The following is a 16790-nucleotide window of genomic DNA, read 5'->3' on the forward strand; positions in this document are numbered from 1 at the left end:
TTTTAGTTCAAGGTCATCCAATATAGCTGGCTTCAAGTTTTGCTTTCCATCTGGAAAGCCAGCAGTAACTGGCACTGGCAGATTTCCCAAGGAGCTTGCTTCATGATGACAGTGAATGCTATTTCTAAGAACTCCATGTCTTTTCTATTCACAGGCATAGGCAGTAACTGTGGGTGATAAGATCTCACCTATACTATTAATATTTACTCGGTCAGAATATGCTAATACATTTTAAAATGCATGAATTTTGCACTACAAAAGATTCTGAGGTTCAGTTTTGATCTGTTCCTATATCATGGGTCTGAGGTTTTGCTGTCTGTCTCCTCTGTCAGCTGAACTGAGCTAACACATGCATTATCCATTTTCACAATCGTGTCTTTCAGCACAGTACATTTCCATGCCCCCCAGTGATACAAATCAGTGAAGCCACACACAAGTATCCATAGCAGTAACACATTGAATGTGCAACAAAGAGGGATGCTGCCTGAGCAGCTCCCTCAGCTTTTGGGTCTGTTATCTCACCAGGAAAGAAAAAAAAGGAAGTGGGACAGGAGAATTAGAAAGGGAGAGTGTGCGTGTTCTGAAGTGGTATGTTTGCTGTGCTTAACAGCAAAGACAGATTGAAAATTTACAGTTTGACCCAAAAGTCTTTTTATAGAGAACATTTTAAGAAATGAGCTGAGAGAAGCCTGAGAAGCGAATGAGGGGGAATGCTGGCTAGCTATAAACTGCTGCTTTTCTGTACATATTGTCTCCTTCATATCAATACGGGCCGAGTCCTCAGCTTTTCTGAAAATAAACCCAGAAGAGCTGGAGATAGCGTATGATGGCTTTAAGCTATATTTTCATTTCCTGGGCTGGCTGGAGATGGTCACAACAGCTCCTGGCATAATTTTATGAAATTTCACAATATCAGTAGCATAGAAGGAGAGATGCTATAAAAAGACACAACTGCTACATAACCTTGACATATCCTGAAGAGGTCCATCCTGGGCACTAAGTGAGGCAGGGTCTTCAGACAAAAATAGGATTCAGTAATGTAATTACAGAGCAAATCACAGTGCACCTGCTCTGCTGTGACTATGGTTGCCTGAGCTAAAATGGGATTGCACAATGTAAATTGTGGCATTACCTAATTGAGGAAGGCTTGATTTTATAATCTGAAAATTGGTTCCATGTAAACTTCAGGTAATTCTTCATAGCAGACAGGTATTCAGCTGGAAATAGTACGGACTTCCTGGATATGAAGAGTACAACTGTCTTCAGCTGCACTCCTTTTCTTTTTAAAGGAGGAAATAACAGCATGGAGCAAAGCAAAGGACAGGCTTACAAAGGCTAATATCTGACTTGCAATTTGCACCCAGGTTAGGGAAACATCCTGACCTGTTAATCAATTGCTTCAGCTGATGTTGCTTTCTTTATTTTTTTGTATCAATTAAAAGAAAAACAAGAATTATCAGAAAGCTGGCCTCTTTTAAAGTATACACTGGAAGATGAACTATTTTATGTAATCTGTTAAAAAGATAAAAGAGTTCAGCTGCTTCCCTTACTTTTCAAATAAAAAAATTTCAGGGCACAGGCTAAGAACATGCTGTCACACTTCTAATTTTATTGAGCTTCACTCAGCAAAATTAAAAAGCTGTGTTTTGCAATAAAGAAGCCTCACAAATTTGAAAATCAGAGATGTCAATTAGAGGTTCCTCTACTGTATGTTTTTGCTTCACTTCAGAGTTCCACAAAGTTACACTGTTTAAATGTATCTTTGTCTTTAAGTATTTTAGTTTTTAATTACTGAAATAATGTCTCACATTATGTTTAGTACACCAGTAAAGAATTTCCACTTCTATCTGCAAGGCAGAGACAAAAGAGCATACAAAGGACTACAAAGCAGTACAAAAGAGAGAAAAATCACATGTTTTGAAACTGTATGGGTATTTGTGGTCTTTACTTAAAAATTTTTGGTGTTTCATTTTAAACAGGTTAAATCCTGTTTCCACTGTTCTCACTGAATGTTCACTTCTTATTTTTGGGAAGTTTTTCTTTAACACAGTATGAATAGGCAGGAACTAAAAACCAGTATGTATTGCTCTGTGAGGCTGTGGACAGTACATGATTTGTGGGCCTGGTATAGAGACGCAGACAAATGACATCACCTTCTTAAAGATGTCTTCTAAATTTTAAAATAATTTTGATGGATATTAGTACATGCTTGACTTGTCCACCAGTCAGGCGTGATGCAATTTCTGGAAGCTGTCGGTAGATGTCTGCCAGACAGTTTGATTTTCAGACTGTGCCTCATAAACTGCACTGAGTTCAGGTTTGGACTGGGGTATGTGGCCTTCTTGGGTGCTGTACTTGGGATGATCTGCGTGTTTTTGTTGAAGGACAGGTGGAGGACACATACATTTAACAGCCCTGCATCTAAATATCCCCCCAGTTTTCACAAAGGCCTCCTGGGATGGACTCACCAGTGCTTCATTGCCTCCCACTGGAGTCAGGGGCATTGGAGGTAGTTGCTAGAAGAACAGGTTTTTTGAGAGCCTTAGCTGGCAGTCAACAGCTCTCTATGCCACACAGCCCAGGAGACAATAAGGAGAGCACACAGAGTTTATGAGGAACGAAAAACTTCCTCAAAGCTGTTGAAAGAGAAAGGTGGGTGTCAGGGGAAGGGTCGCTGCAGTGGCTTCACATGCAGGGCAGCCATTTTGTATTGTGTGGTTGAGCTGCAACAGAAGGGCGGCCATTTTGTCTCATGCAGCTGCAGAGCTCATTCCACCTGTGAGGGCAAGCAGTTAGCACTGCCTTGCATGGCTCTGCAGTGCAAGGGCTCCTATGAAGGACTCCTAAACTTGAAAAATAAGGTGTGCCCCTTATTAAAGGAGCTTTTTCCTGCCCCTTCCCTTCTTTAACCAGAAGGCAGGTGAGGTCTTTTATCTGGTGACTGACTTCAGGATCATGTGAGTTACGGTTGCTGACTGGGTGTCCAAATCTCTTTCTAAAGGTTGAAAATTTCTTCCTGAGGAGATTAACCTTTCTGTCAATACCCCAGAGCGAAGATTGTGAGTAATTTTAATATCCAGTAAAGCACAAAGCAACTTGCTTATTCACAGTATGACTGTTGATAAGGGGGGGGGGGAATTCATAAACTAAAAAACCACAAGCTTTGATGTTTTAACTCAATACTTAATCACAGAAATGTATGTGAAAATTGTTCAAATATAATTGAAGTTTTCTTCACTTCAATGTTGAAAATTGAAAATCTGGGTCTGTTGAATATATGTTTGATAGACAAAGGCTAACAGATGAGACACAGAGCCTGTATGAATACGTATGAGAAAAAAAACACCTATAGTTTTGTATGGTTTTTGAACACTACTCTGTACCACTTCTTAAGTCTAATACTATTAAATCCTTTTATTTTTTAGTTTAATCCCACTGCCTGATTCTGAAATAGTTTAGGACTTGTTTTGAAATAATAATGATGATTAAGTATCTAGCTTTTATTTCTTCACCATCCCACTCTTTCTTTCACCTCTATAGGGTGACTCTTCTAAAGCTTTTAGTGATGATGAACTCTTCAGTAAAGATTTTATTTAGATACAGAAGTGTTACTTCTGAGTACTGTAATGTAACATTTGCATAGTGACGTTGGAGCAACATATTTCATTTCATCCCTTTTGTTGTCCTACTGACTTCATTAGTCAATGGCGTTACATTGTTCAGGGGGAGAGGGAATATGGACCTCATAGTATTACTATGGTAAAAATAAGGCCTTGATGCCTTAACTTTCAAAGAAAGGAAACCTGTCTGTATGTTTTGCTAAAGACTCCTCCTGTAGAGTTCATGGCATTTGAAGAGAGACACATACTGTATAGATCACAGGTGAGGAACTGCCTGAAATAATGTTATTGATGATCTCACATAGCAGCAGGAAAAGTTTTTACTGGTTCACGCACAGAAGCGTGAAAAATGCAAACCAACTCCAGGTCTGCTGAGCATCCAGACCTTGCTGGGTTTTTTTTCAGTTGGGTTTGTTTTTTGGGGGTTTTTTGTATTGGCTGATATGCTAACCTGGATCTTCTTTGGGTGTCTTCTTCAAGGAAAACAGTAATTTCAATTAGCAGTCTTAGAGCAAATTCCTTCCATGGATTAAACCTGCATCACTCTGACAGGCAAAGGGCTTGCTCTGATTTCCACCAGCAACAGGTCTAGCTTGTAGTGTTTTGTTTTCTTATTCTTGAGTGTGAATATTGTTAAAACACAATGTCTGTGCTGTGAAGAGTTGTGGTAGTTGCTGGTGTGTGTAAGTAAAGCTGACAGAGTGTATGACTCTAACACGAGGGAGCCATGGTCAGCATGGTGATACGCTCAGAGCACAAGTCCTCTAACTTGTGCTTTATTTTGCCCTTTATTTATTTATTTATTTATTTATTTTAAAGCACAGCTACAATGTACTTTGTCCTAGCTGTAGGATCTGGCTACATGTGAGTAAAAAAAAAAATCAGTCATACAGAGAGACAGGGAGAAGAATGAACCATCACTTTAAAAAATGTAGCTAGATCTGTAAATTGTGGCTGGATGTGTGATATGGATTTATTTCATCATGTTCATGCTTTTATAAGAACTAAAAGAAGCCCAATTTAACTCAAGATAATTTCTACTCTGTTGCTAACAGCGTGAGGGGAAAAAAAGAGAATACAAACATACCACACATTTTCTCCATTACTATATGTATGTTTTATCCTTTTGTTATAACTGAATGAAAAGCTAAAGCAGGTACAAGAAGTAAAGAGATCTGGTTCTCATTAAAGTTGGTCTTGGACTCAGTGGACTGAGCGTAGGTGTGTAGTACTGCTAGTTAGCAGCCACATGTTCAAAGTCGAGTCTGCCTTAAACCTGTCAGAGGTGGCTCAGTTTCATGCAGTTGGCTGTATAGGTCATTCACAGGGGAATCTAGTCCTGTCAGAAGAAAACAATTACTAAAATTGATGACCTACATACAGATTTCTAGTCTTGGGACACTGGCAATGCATTACTTCAGGAAACAAGTGAAAAAAATTAAATATGGCCACATATAAAGTCTTCCACAATACGTCTATGAATTAAGAGTTTATGTAATTTGCTTAAACAGATACAAAACTTGGACCACTGATGTAACTGTGAGTTGTGCTGTTGACCTCAGTAAGAGGGTATTAAAAGACATTTGTCATTGAAAACAAATGCAACCAAGCCACTCTGTCAGTGTAAACTATCCAGAATGAAAGACAGTAAAGAACAGGTGCTGCTATATTACTTGGGCGTCACTAGCAACATGCTTCTCACTTGTCAGGAAAGAAATGTAAAAACATTTTTAAAAATGAGATAAAGTCAAACAGACAATTTTTTTGACTCTTAAAAGCTATTAAGGGAAGCATGTTCTAATTCTGGAAGCCTGTTGCAAATGGGCTTAGAAAGATGGGAAGCCTACACAGGGCTTGAAAAATCATGATCAATGCAGTCTTGGTTTGCAAGTAGAATCCCAGTGCAGAGACAGATGCTATCTCACCATTTCATTTAGTGGTGTTAACAAACTGAATTTAACTGCCTCAAGCATTAATAAGCGGTGTCAGGATATCCTGCCACAGAGAAGGGAGCAGTTGGGCTAGAAAGCTCTGTGAATATCCCTGGAAAAGTGTTCATCTTGGCCTGCAGCTGCTGAAGGAATGAGAGGGTCTGTGGCAGTGGCACAGACCTCAGTCCCTCTTGCTGAAGACAGTGCAGCAGCAACAAGCTTGGCTTTCCATGTCTTAGAAAAGACAAAAAAGTGTGACCGTCTATGTCAGTTGCTGCGTCTGTCACCTGCCTGCTTTACTAATACCTAGGGCCAAACCCAGTGAATACTTTGATGCTCAGAAGAGCTTTCCTCACTCAGCCAGTGAACAGCTGGGGAGTACTCTTGGGTAGCTCTAGGCAGCGTGTTTAGATAATATCTACTGCAGGAAGAGTACTGTTGCACAGTATGAATGTCAGTTATATTCCCTTTTCAATAAGCAAGCTCCTCTGTGTTGAATTCCTTACTCAAACACCTGCTAGGCAATACAGAGTAAAGGGTGTGATGAGTGTGAGCATGGGGGAAATGAAAAGAACAGACTGGATACAAGAACAAATGGAACAAGTGAAGAACATGAGAAACGATGACAAGCAGATATCCACCATGGCTCTTATTCACTGGGACAGTTTATTTCAGTGCTTTGTTTGATATAGAAAATGTCAAGAGAAGTGCAGGGTTCAATGATAAGTCTTCTTCCAGATTAAATTTATGTACAAGCCAATAACCAAGTAGTTATTTGACTACCAGGAGCAGGTGTGACAAAACCTTTCCTGTTTATTTGTACCACTACAGCATTATTAAAAGTCAGTGTCAGTGTTACCAGTTCTTATTTCCAAAGGTGTCTAAGCAGTGATTCTGGGCTGAAGTCTTCTGGGATAATACTCAAAGACAGATGTGTGTGCTGTTTGAGGGTGAGGCTTTCACCTTCTGGCAGTGCAAGTCAGGGCACTGAAACCCCAGGTGTGAGGGTTAAAGTACCACTCCTATCTTTGTACTTTAAAGAGAGAAGAGAGCAAGTGAGTTTTTTCAGGCTACTGTAGCTTCGTTAATGCCAAGGGTCTGGGTTCAGCAGGTTTTAGATTTACTGAGGTTCTTGGCCTGTCAGCAAAGGCATTAGTTTCTGACCTCAGGTACTCACAGACAGATGGGACTTCAAAATAATATACTCTTTATTAATAAATCCTGGTCTTTTAGATTCAGTGATTTAGGAATATAAACCCTATGGACTTCATCATCAGAACTAGATTAATATTCATTAACCTTCAGTGAGGCTCCTATGCCTGACCCTTTTGGCAGTTTTGAAAATCTCTCTTGGAGTATTGCTGTTTAATTTGATACATCAAAATGTGTTCATAACTTAATGGCTTCCATTTAACAAATGTCAAATCTTGGTTGCTATTAGTCCAGAACACAGTGTGCTCTTCTGTGACATGAGCGGTCTGAGATCACTAATGAAGTGAGAAATAAAGCCTGAATTAGGTTAGGCCGTGGAAGCTCCAAATCCCCTACCTGTTATTTTCTTCAGACAAATATCCTTCCACAAAGGACTGAAGTTGGGTATAAAAACATGCTCTGTAGACATGTACTTTGCTAAAGTTTCCTTTTGTAAGTAATAGATCCCTTTTATGTCTTCTGCAAATCATGCTGAATAAAAAAGGTGCTAAACAAAAAAGGTAATTTCCTTTGCAACTACAAAAATCATTTCCCAATGGCATTTTGCAAGCATTCACCTAACTGGGATGCTCTTTATCTTTCTTCCTTTTAAAATGTCAAGCAGATAAAAGTCTTCTAAATAGCATTCTTTCCTATTTTGATTAATTTTGCATAGCGTTTTCCCAGTAGTACTGATACTTACATAAACCTGAGTTCCGATTCTCTTCTGACTAAGACTTCCCGAAGTCTCTGGATCTTTGCCATCTCAAGCTCAATTTCCTCAGGCATCATTGTTGTTTCAGCCATTGAAATGATGTCAAGTTGATCTGTGTGTGAAAGCAGAGAAAATGAATTAAGGTAGTCAAACTGTCTTAATGAGGTTTTTTAGGAATGTAAATTTAATCACAGAGCTATCTGACTATGGGGTAATTAATGCAAGTAGTAAAGAATATTCTAGCTGAATGATATGTTGACTGGTTTCTCTATTGTTTTGCTTATTACTTTCTTTCACTTCAAAATGGTTACATTGAATCCCTAAGCCAAAGTGACATCCATTTTGTTAGTCAGAATCCATCATAACTCTAAGGAATCCCAACCCAGTACATAACTATAACTACTGTTCCTTAACCGATATCACTACAAACTTTGAAAGAACAGCCACAGACCGCTACAAAACTCACTCAAAGCAATTATTGCAACTCTGAAGAGTCCTATCATGGCGCAAATGCAGGCAATGTAAACTCATGAAGGTTTCCCGTATTTAATTCTTGTAACTCTTCGTGCCATTCCACCATCTCAGGTTAACTAACAGCTAAAGCCCAGACGTACTAGAGAGGAGCCAAGGATGTGATTACAAATGACATAGGGTCTACTCTTTTGAGGGGCTGAGTGTCTCTTACTAGGACACTGAAATCAGTTGAGGAGACAAACAGCAATTTGTAGTAATTAATTGGCAACTGGTAAAGCCAGGGTCCTTCTATGATTTTTTTTCTCTATAACTGATGTATTACCTTATCTAAACCAGAGAGAAACAGGGCTATGAACTGTGTTCACTGAACGCTGAAGGAACCAATTTATAGAAGATGGATTTGGAAAGGAGCAACCTGGTCTCTGGAAAACCTTATTCCAAGGGTTCACCATAATTGGCCCGTATTTTGAACAAGAATTTAGAGACTAAAAAATAAGAGTGCCTGCATGTTTTGGTACCCAAATGGAGACATATTCCTGAAGGCAGGTCTGTTTCAGCTGTATTGGTTTAAAAAAGGAAAATGGAGAGGTCAAAATGTACTCAGCATGATTATGCAGAAAACAGGAGACAAAAAGCACGAAAAAAAAAGCTGTTCAATTAATTAAGAGGAGACGAATTCTCAAGTGTCTCCTGACAGACTAAGCACAAACAGCTGAGAAGAATTTCTGACAGAAACTTGGAGTAGAAATGAAACTACAAAATCTAACACAGTCCCTGTATGAGCTTAGCTCACAAAGACCTGTTCTCCCAAAATGGAAGCAAAGTAAGGAAATTCTATAGGATATAAAGAAAATATATTTTCTTTATATACAAAAATATATAAAAAATATATCTTTTTTAAAGTTATCCTGGTAGTATTGTCAGCAAGTTTTGGCTTCACTTCATAATGAAGAAAGTGTGCAAAGAAATATTAAAAATCGCTGTTTTTTTTCAAGATAACAGAATCTTGAGGAAAAAAGTGACAGATTTTGAAATATCTCTCATGAGAGAACAATCATTTCTCAGTAGTTATTTTTAAAACTCAAATTGCAAAACTGGTTGGTAAAGTAAGGCGCTCTCATGTGTCTGAACACACAACTGCTGCCTGTAGAAGATTGATTTTCCTATTAGAAGTCATTGTGATTGTTGGGGTATATTTAGTTGAGGTATAGCCTAGACGTCCTAAAAAGTGTTGTTCCAGCTCTGTCATCAATGGCTAGCTTCACAGTGTAAAGCACATGAGGCTTTCCAAGTCCCAGGCACTATCTTAAATGTTGAAATACAGCCTAAAAACCTTGGAAATTCTAGATCTGTTTGAGGAAGTTTGAACACCATTGAAAATGCCTTAGGGACTGTAGCCAGCCCCACCCTTTCCCTCCCCGCACACCCCTCTCTGGGTGTGTGGGAATGAGGAACCATAGCAAAGTCTTGAACTCAGTAGCAGAGTACCTAATATGCTGTGCTACCACTAACAGATGGGCAGAATTATAATTCAGTATTCACTAGATGTTTATCAGACGTCAGTCAAAAGAAACTAGAGCAAAGACTCTGTAAGTATAGTTTTGCCTCTTGCTCCCTTTCAGGGTTGTGGAGTTAAATTTAACTGCTTGCAGCAAAATTGGCTTTGGTGCAAATTTATTTTCCAAAAATATTAAGGAGGAGATAGGAAGTTATTCTGATGCTACCATGAATACTGGTAATTAGAAAGATAAACCACAAATATATTACACATATATACATATTTTAAAATTAGTTCTCAAGAGCTCAGAAAATGGGGGGGAAGTAACTATTTCCACTCTGCAACTCTAGCTAAATGTCCCAGTTTTACCCCTTGGATCAGATCAGATATTGTACCATGATTTCAATAATTCAGGAGGGGAATCATGAACAAGCCTTATGCCCTCAGTACGTGCTTAAAGCCAACACAAGAATTAGCGTGACAAGCAACAGTCTAGTCTGACCTCTTGCAGAACAGTCACAGATTCTCCTTCACATCCCACTCAACGTGTGCTTGAACCAGAGAAAATATTTTTGAAAGCTATCCATAATTATGCAATGTTTTCAAAAGAATCAAAAATGTAAGCGAGGCACCACAAGTTTGAAAGTGGAGGGAAATAAATATAGAAACTGTAAGATATTAGTTCACAACTCGTCTGCAAACTTAGAGATGTAGCTAGAATAATACAGAGATATAAGGAGTGGTTTAGTTTATCTTCATAGCAGTACATGTGCTGTGAACATAGTGTAAAGTGATTAATTCTCATGGAGATCTCAAACTGGAAGGAGGATTGGCAAGAGCTGGATTAAGGGAACTTTGAGAGGAAAAACCAGACTGGGCAGTTGAAATAGGAAGAAATTTTAAGGTGAGGATAGAGAAAACTGAATATGGAGACAGTGTGGTGCTGGAAGAGGTTAAGAGCCGATTCTAGAGGGTAGGCATGGTCTTCCAAGAAGAAGGAACTGAAGTCAATCCTACTTAGCATGTTTACTGTATAGGTGTCATAAACCCAACACAGCTGCAGTATATCACTCACTTTGGCCCACTCTGAAGAGTATACATTTTTAAGGCAGGCTTTGAGGGGAAAGGCACACTTAGAACACCGTATTTCACAGAAATCCTGAAATAGTAGAGCCCCGGTGTGAGGACACTCTGAAAATACAAGCCTCTGAAGAGGCCACAGGTCAGGATTCCCACCTCACACCTTCACCACTGTGCTCCTCACAAATCACCAACCTGTTTGTGTCGGAATTTCTTTTCTAATATTGTGGATAACTGTTTGGCCTACTTGGCAGCAGCTATGCTGAAGAATAATTAATTATTTTTCATAAAATGGTTTGAGCTCCTGGGATGTAAACCACTTGGGAAAGAATACATTAACATTATTAAGCCTTTGAGTAAAGCTCTAGCTCTGTCCCAGTGATGAATGACATCTTTAGTACTTTAAGACATGATTCTGAACAGCTGCACACAAAAGTCTCTTACCTTTTCATAAAAGAAAGAAAAATGTTTAATTTTATTTAAAGCAGGCATGCATTAGTCGACTATTTTTTAGCATATATTGTTATTGCACTCTGTTTCTGGTAATGAGCCAAAATTCATAAAGCAAAAGTGGAGACAACACTGAGATTAGTCACAGCGAGTGACAGGATGAAACTATTTTGTCTGCTCTGCAATCTCCAGGATAATTTTCGGTGACAAAGAAACAAGTAAAATATTATTACTGTATGCACAAAAAGATATTAGCATGAAAATAATTACTATATAGAAATGAAATTATCAAGCTATTATATATAATGAGAGGGACTGAAGAGGTAAACCTGAAGCTATTGATGCATATTTTTGCTTCAATTTAAATGCAGACTGGTATAGTTAAACTGGGTATTAACTTAATGATCACATTTCATCCTCAGTGTGACAAGCAGAAATGGAACATTAGCCACCTGTGATGGAAAGCAACAAAAAAATAAAATGCCTATTAAGTCAATAAGTGCAAAGAAAACTTTAAAAGAAGCCTGAAGTGAGAAATGGGAGAATGCATTACACCTGGTGTCAATAGTTTCAAACAAATTGGTAAGGAATGCTGTAAGAAAAAAGTAATCATCAGCAAAAATCCCGCTGCTGTCACTTGATGCGAGCATATTCACTGAGAAGCTCACTGTGCTCTACAACCATTAGCTGGTTTGATTCTAATTTGGGGGTTTTGTTATCATCATCTTTGTAAAAGACAGAGGCATGGAGAAGGTCAGGTGTATCAGTAACACAAAGGGTCTCAAACCTATGCTGTAGGAACCCAAAACTACGTCATCGTTATTCTGGTGGTATCCACATACAGAACAGCAATCAGACCTCTCTACTCCATGAACACCTAAAGCAGTATGCAGGTAATTTGCAGTCTAGAGGCAGTAAGAGCTGAGTGATGAGTTGCTTAACGCTACATAGCAAGTCCGTGGCAGAGCCAGTACAAGGTCTGCTGGATCATGGTGTCTCTTCAGGACATTGTTTATCCTTTTTCTTGCTTGTGAATATGCTGCTGTTGGAAACTCAGTCACTCAGCCTTGAAGAGTCATCTCAGTCATTTAGCAACAGAAGAGCTCCAGCACGGGTAAGGGTAGGTAATGGCCCAGGTACTCTGCCACTTCTTTTTCCATCTTTGACATGGATGAACCATCTTAAATGAGACCCCTGTGTTTGTTCAGTTCATGACTGCTGAGAGCTCTTTAAAGGATTGCAGTACAAATCAGCTGCATGGCTTCTCTAATGTGGACACCACTTAGCAACAAACCTGGCTGCTCAGCCCACTCAAAATTGAGACTTTCAAGACCACTATTAGTTGATGAATGAAAGCAGAAGTTAAGCAGGAGGCACAGGTTAGAGGTGGATGAAGAGAACCAGCTGGTGGAACTTAAAAACAGCACACTTGGTGGAAACTGAAATAGTTGCATAATGCAGAAAAATAAATTGTTATAGTACAAAATATTACTGATAAAAAAAATGTTTGTGTGAAAAGAATCAGATGATTCCTGTAGTTTGTCACTAGCTTGTCACCTGGAGGCACGAATGACTAGTCTTGTAGCCAGGACTTTTTCTATACCTTTTACCATTGCCTCACATGTATTCAGAGGCCCAGAGTTTGGTTTTTTTAATCTTTGATTTAACCCATCTGGAGCAGGATGCAGTGGTCAATAACTAACTTATACAAAAATACCCCTACATCTAATTGTATATCTCTAATCTAGCCTGCTGCAGCATTCTATTACCGTGAATCCTAACAATGATTAAATTTGGCATGTGTGTGAAATGGTATTTATTCAATGTTTTATGCTGGAATTACCGTATAAATATAGCTAATGGCTAAACACAATACAAACAGCTGCAATATATTTTGTTCCTGGCTTCCCTAACAGGCAGGCAACATTGTACAATTTAAAATGGGTAAACTGGGGGAATGAGGGAAGGTGGCATAGGATAGTACCAGTGTGGAAGTGACCTGACGGTCATGGTGCTGAGCACATCCCACCACTGCTGCTGGTTTGACTGCCTGGGCTCAGGGTTAGTTTGGACATGGTGCAGGTGTCTGGCTTTGAGAAGCCTCAGCAGGGGCTCCCCCTCCTTTCCCCCTCCTTTTGCTCAGAAGCACATTTCAAGTGGACACTGGCCCTTGCCCCTTGCTCCTCCCCTGGGGAACCTGGACTTGACTTCCCACTTGACCTTGGGCCTGCCTTGTACTAGGCATTTGCCTGGAGATCTGGACTGCGGCTGACGCTGTTTGTTGTCACCAGGCCTGCTCTGCTTTCCTTGCTCACGTACCACTGGGCCGTGCCCTGCCCCTGCCTCCCTTGTTATGCTGAGACAAAGGTCTTGCCTACCCTTTTGGAGCTGCCAGCCCTTCTTGTACCCAGCACTGATCCTCCACCTACAGTTATTAATAGAAATACTCGTCATGACTGAAGTGAACCTTGGACAAAGGCTCACCTCACCATGATTTCCCTTTCTTACTTTTGATGATTTCTGGAGAAATTCCAAAGGAATCTGCACATATAAATACAGACTGTGGGAACTGGTACCAGCTCACTGCACATCTGTTTCAAACAGCAGTGCATTACCTGCTTCTAAGTGCATTACATAAACTCAGTGCTTCCCATTCTCTCTTTCCATGAACAATATTATGAATATTTTTGTATTGCCTGTGAGTCCCAATGGCTCTGAGATAGAGGCTGCTCTACATGCATCTCAGGAATCGGACCTCATGCTGCTGCAGAGTACAGTCCACAGTCGATTTCAGTGGGTTATTTTAGAAAATGACATATCCTTCTCTTCTCCCTCAAGGCAATCTTTTCCATCCACTTGTCAGTTGGCCCTCCCGTTTCGTCTCTTGCACTGAAAACAGACTGGTGATGACAGCAAATTTAGTAAAAGTTGGAATCATAATGGTGGTTCTATCAGGCCTCAGTAACCAGCTAATAGGCTACACTGAGGCAACAGGAACGCACATATATGACGGGTTTTAACACTGGGGAAAAAGTAATCTCTAAAGACAATAGTGTGCAGAGGCTATTACTGGAGGAGCAAAAGACTAATGTTCTACTCCCCTTAGATGTGCTAAAGTTCTAAGAATCACTTTGCTTCTACTGCCATCAGTAGCACTGAACACTGGAGATGACACAGCTGAATTTTTCCTTTTAGCAAGAAGCTGAATTTTTTTTTTTCTCTTACTGTGCCCGTTACAGCTTTTGAATCTCTATTAATACTTCTCCATGGGTTGAGCAACACATTTATTTTGGAATCCCTGGCATGAAGTGCACTTTGAGCTGACACCAACTGAGCATCTTTCACAGGTGGCTAGATGTGCTTTGTCCCTGCAAGTAGTGGTGGCTAGAAACTTTCTGACAAAACTGACTCTGCTAGAACATGCCAGAAGTGGCATTCAGAGTATTTGTGGGGATAACATCTTGGATTCAATACCTTTACTATGAAATCAAAAGGAATGCCTCTGTGCAAAGAGCCTGGTTTCCTATCAGTGCATGAGGATCCAGTGCAGCCTTGCAGTTCTGGAGATGGTAAATTCTCCATAAAATCCTGGAAGCAGAAGTTTCAGCTGCAGTGCAGCTCCCAGGTGCACAGGAGGTATTCTTGGAGTCCTGAAATACTGACTTAAACTAGGCATCAAAGCTTCCAGTATTTTTGCCAGACAGCAGGACACCCAGAAATCCCAAAGCTGGTTTTTCACATGCTCCATGTCCCAGGGTAAAACCTCTGGGCTGGTTGAATTCCCTTACAGCTTGGCTTTGCTACAGGCAGCTGTGAAATCTGGCAGCTCTAGGGAACCCCTTTGGCAGGAAGGAACCAGGGATGCATACAGAAAGCTGATCAAATGCCAGGATCTCAGGGAATGTCACAGTCACCAAATAGCCCTGCTTCCAAACAGTCATTTGGGGAAGGAGAAAAAGATGGAGGATTTTTCTGATTCATGGGCAATTGTAGTGCATCTATGCTTCCAATAAACCTTAAATACAAAGTACTGGCCACCTCAGCTCTATACTGTGCTGTGTAAAAATCACTTATGCTCTGAGATAAGCTGCTAGACTAGAGCAGTCCCTTCACATTTGTGGTCCATTCAGCAGCTACTTAGTCAAGAGATCAGAATTTCATGTCTGTAAAGGGACACTCTGGTACAACCTGTAGAGAAGCATGACATCTCTCTGAGATGATCAAAATGAATTATCATGCATTTTAACTTGCCATTTGTGGGAGGAGAGGAAATCTTGCTTTCAATAGTAATGGTGAGAATCACTGGGAAAACCACTGTTGCAGCATCAGCTGCAGTGAAAATAATTTTATTTTGCAACTGGAGAGAATTAAAAATACTTTCTACCCTTAGGATGATAGCTGCTTTTGCACAGATTGCTTATGGAAAAAGATTAATTTTTTTTGTAATCATAGTGAAAATTTTCTGATTGTAGGACAGAATAACACCATTAGTAAAGACTAAGAAAGGCACTAACAACCTAAAAAGACATATTTATTATACGGCAAATACACCAATTTTCGAAGGTTTTGTTTCAAATTTTGCTTAATTAATTTGTCAAATTAACCTTTGGAAGAAGTCATATATGGATACTATGATTATTTATTTTATTCTATTAATTTGCCTCTTCTCATCCAGTATTTCACCACCTCTCAGTCTTGTTTAGTATTCAACACTGAATATCAAAGATAGTCTGTTTCTGTAATATACGAAATTACTCCTTGCTGTTTTCTAATAATAGGCTACCATGACTTATGGAGTATGTGCAGCTTTATGCATAGCTTGAAGCTGTTATAACATATATGTATTTTCTGCCATCTTTGAATAGTCTGATCAGCATTCAGTAAGCACGTGTAAAATAATTTCAAAATTATAGACAAAACTGGGAGTTTTCTTTTATGCAGAAATCTCAGCAGTAAGCCCTACACCACATAGACTCTGTAGAAGAAAAAGCAGCTGGGCTGAGGGGACAGGAAAGTGTGAATTTGTCTTGTGGAGATGATTAGCTCCGCAGGTCCCTTCTCCTAATCTAAGGCTCACTGAAGTTTACAGGAGTCTTTCACTACAACCTATTTTTTTTCTTTTTTTTTTGGCATGTGTCATATATAACTTGCCCTTCCAGGCATGCAGCTATTTTTGCCTTTGAAGAAGAAGAATAAGTTTGAAAAAGTCTTGGAAGTTGAAACTTGGCTTTTCAGAAATCTGTAGAAATCTTTTAGTATTCTCTAAAAGTTACTAACAACCTGATGAATTTTGTGGAGCTGGGCTGTGATATGCCAGCCTTTGGTCAATGTTGAGGGAAAAAAGAATACTAAAAAACCCCAAAATAGCAAGACAGAACTGACATTCATAATTTTGTTGAGTTCAACAGAATTTGAATGAGTCTTTGAACCACCACATGGTAACAAAAAACCCTATTGCTAAAAACCACCAGAGATCATTCTGTTTGCCATATAATTTCCTTCCAAGGTATATTAAATCATCTGATATGATTGGAGATGGCTCTGTTCAAACAGTCAGCTGTGGTCTGAGCGCAACAGCACAATTATAATATTAGGATTTATTTTGTCCAGGTCATGATTTTTTTTTTTTTTTTTAAATTATCACAGTTACATTTACAGTCTAGACATATTACAACCTGAGTTTCTACTTCAAAAGCGTCTCACTCGCACTCTACCATATGACCCCATTTTAAAATTAGGTAATATAGGAATATAAAAAGCACTGGGTGCAATTGCCCACTGCCCTTCCAGAATCACAGCCCTGTCTGTTCCATATCTAAGAGCCTCTTGTT

At 39.4% G+C, this 16790-nt stretch overlaps 1 protein-coding gene across 1 annotated transcript in view; it reads right to left on the minus strand.

Moving 5' to 3' along the window:
- Positions 1-16790, minus strand: part of BMERB1 (bMERB domain containing 1) — a 53086-nt gene that overhangs the window by 18172 nt on the left and 18124 nt on the right. Inside the window, exon 2 of the mRNA XM_074885806.1 lies at positions 7446-7569. Within this exon, the coding sequence (XP_074741907.1) occupies positions 7446-7569 (124 nt within the window). The remainder of the gene's footprint in view (positions 1-7445; positions 7570-16790) is intronic.

Source organism: Strix uralensis, chromosome 16, assembly GCF_047716275.1.
Source record: "Strix uralensis isolate ZFMK-TIS-50842 chromosome 16, bStrUra1, whole genome shotgun sequence".
NCBI classification, from domain to species: Eukaryota; Metazoa; Chordata; class Aves; order Strigiformes; family Strigidae; genus Strix; species Strix uralensis.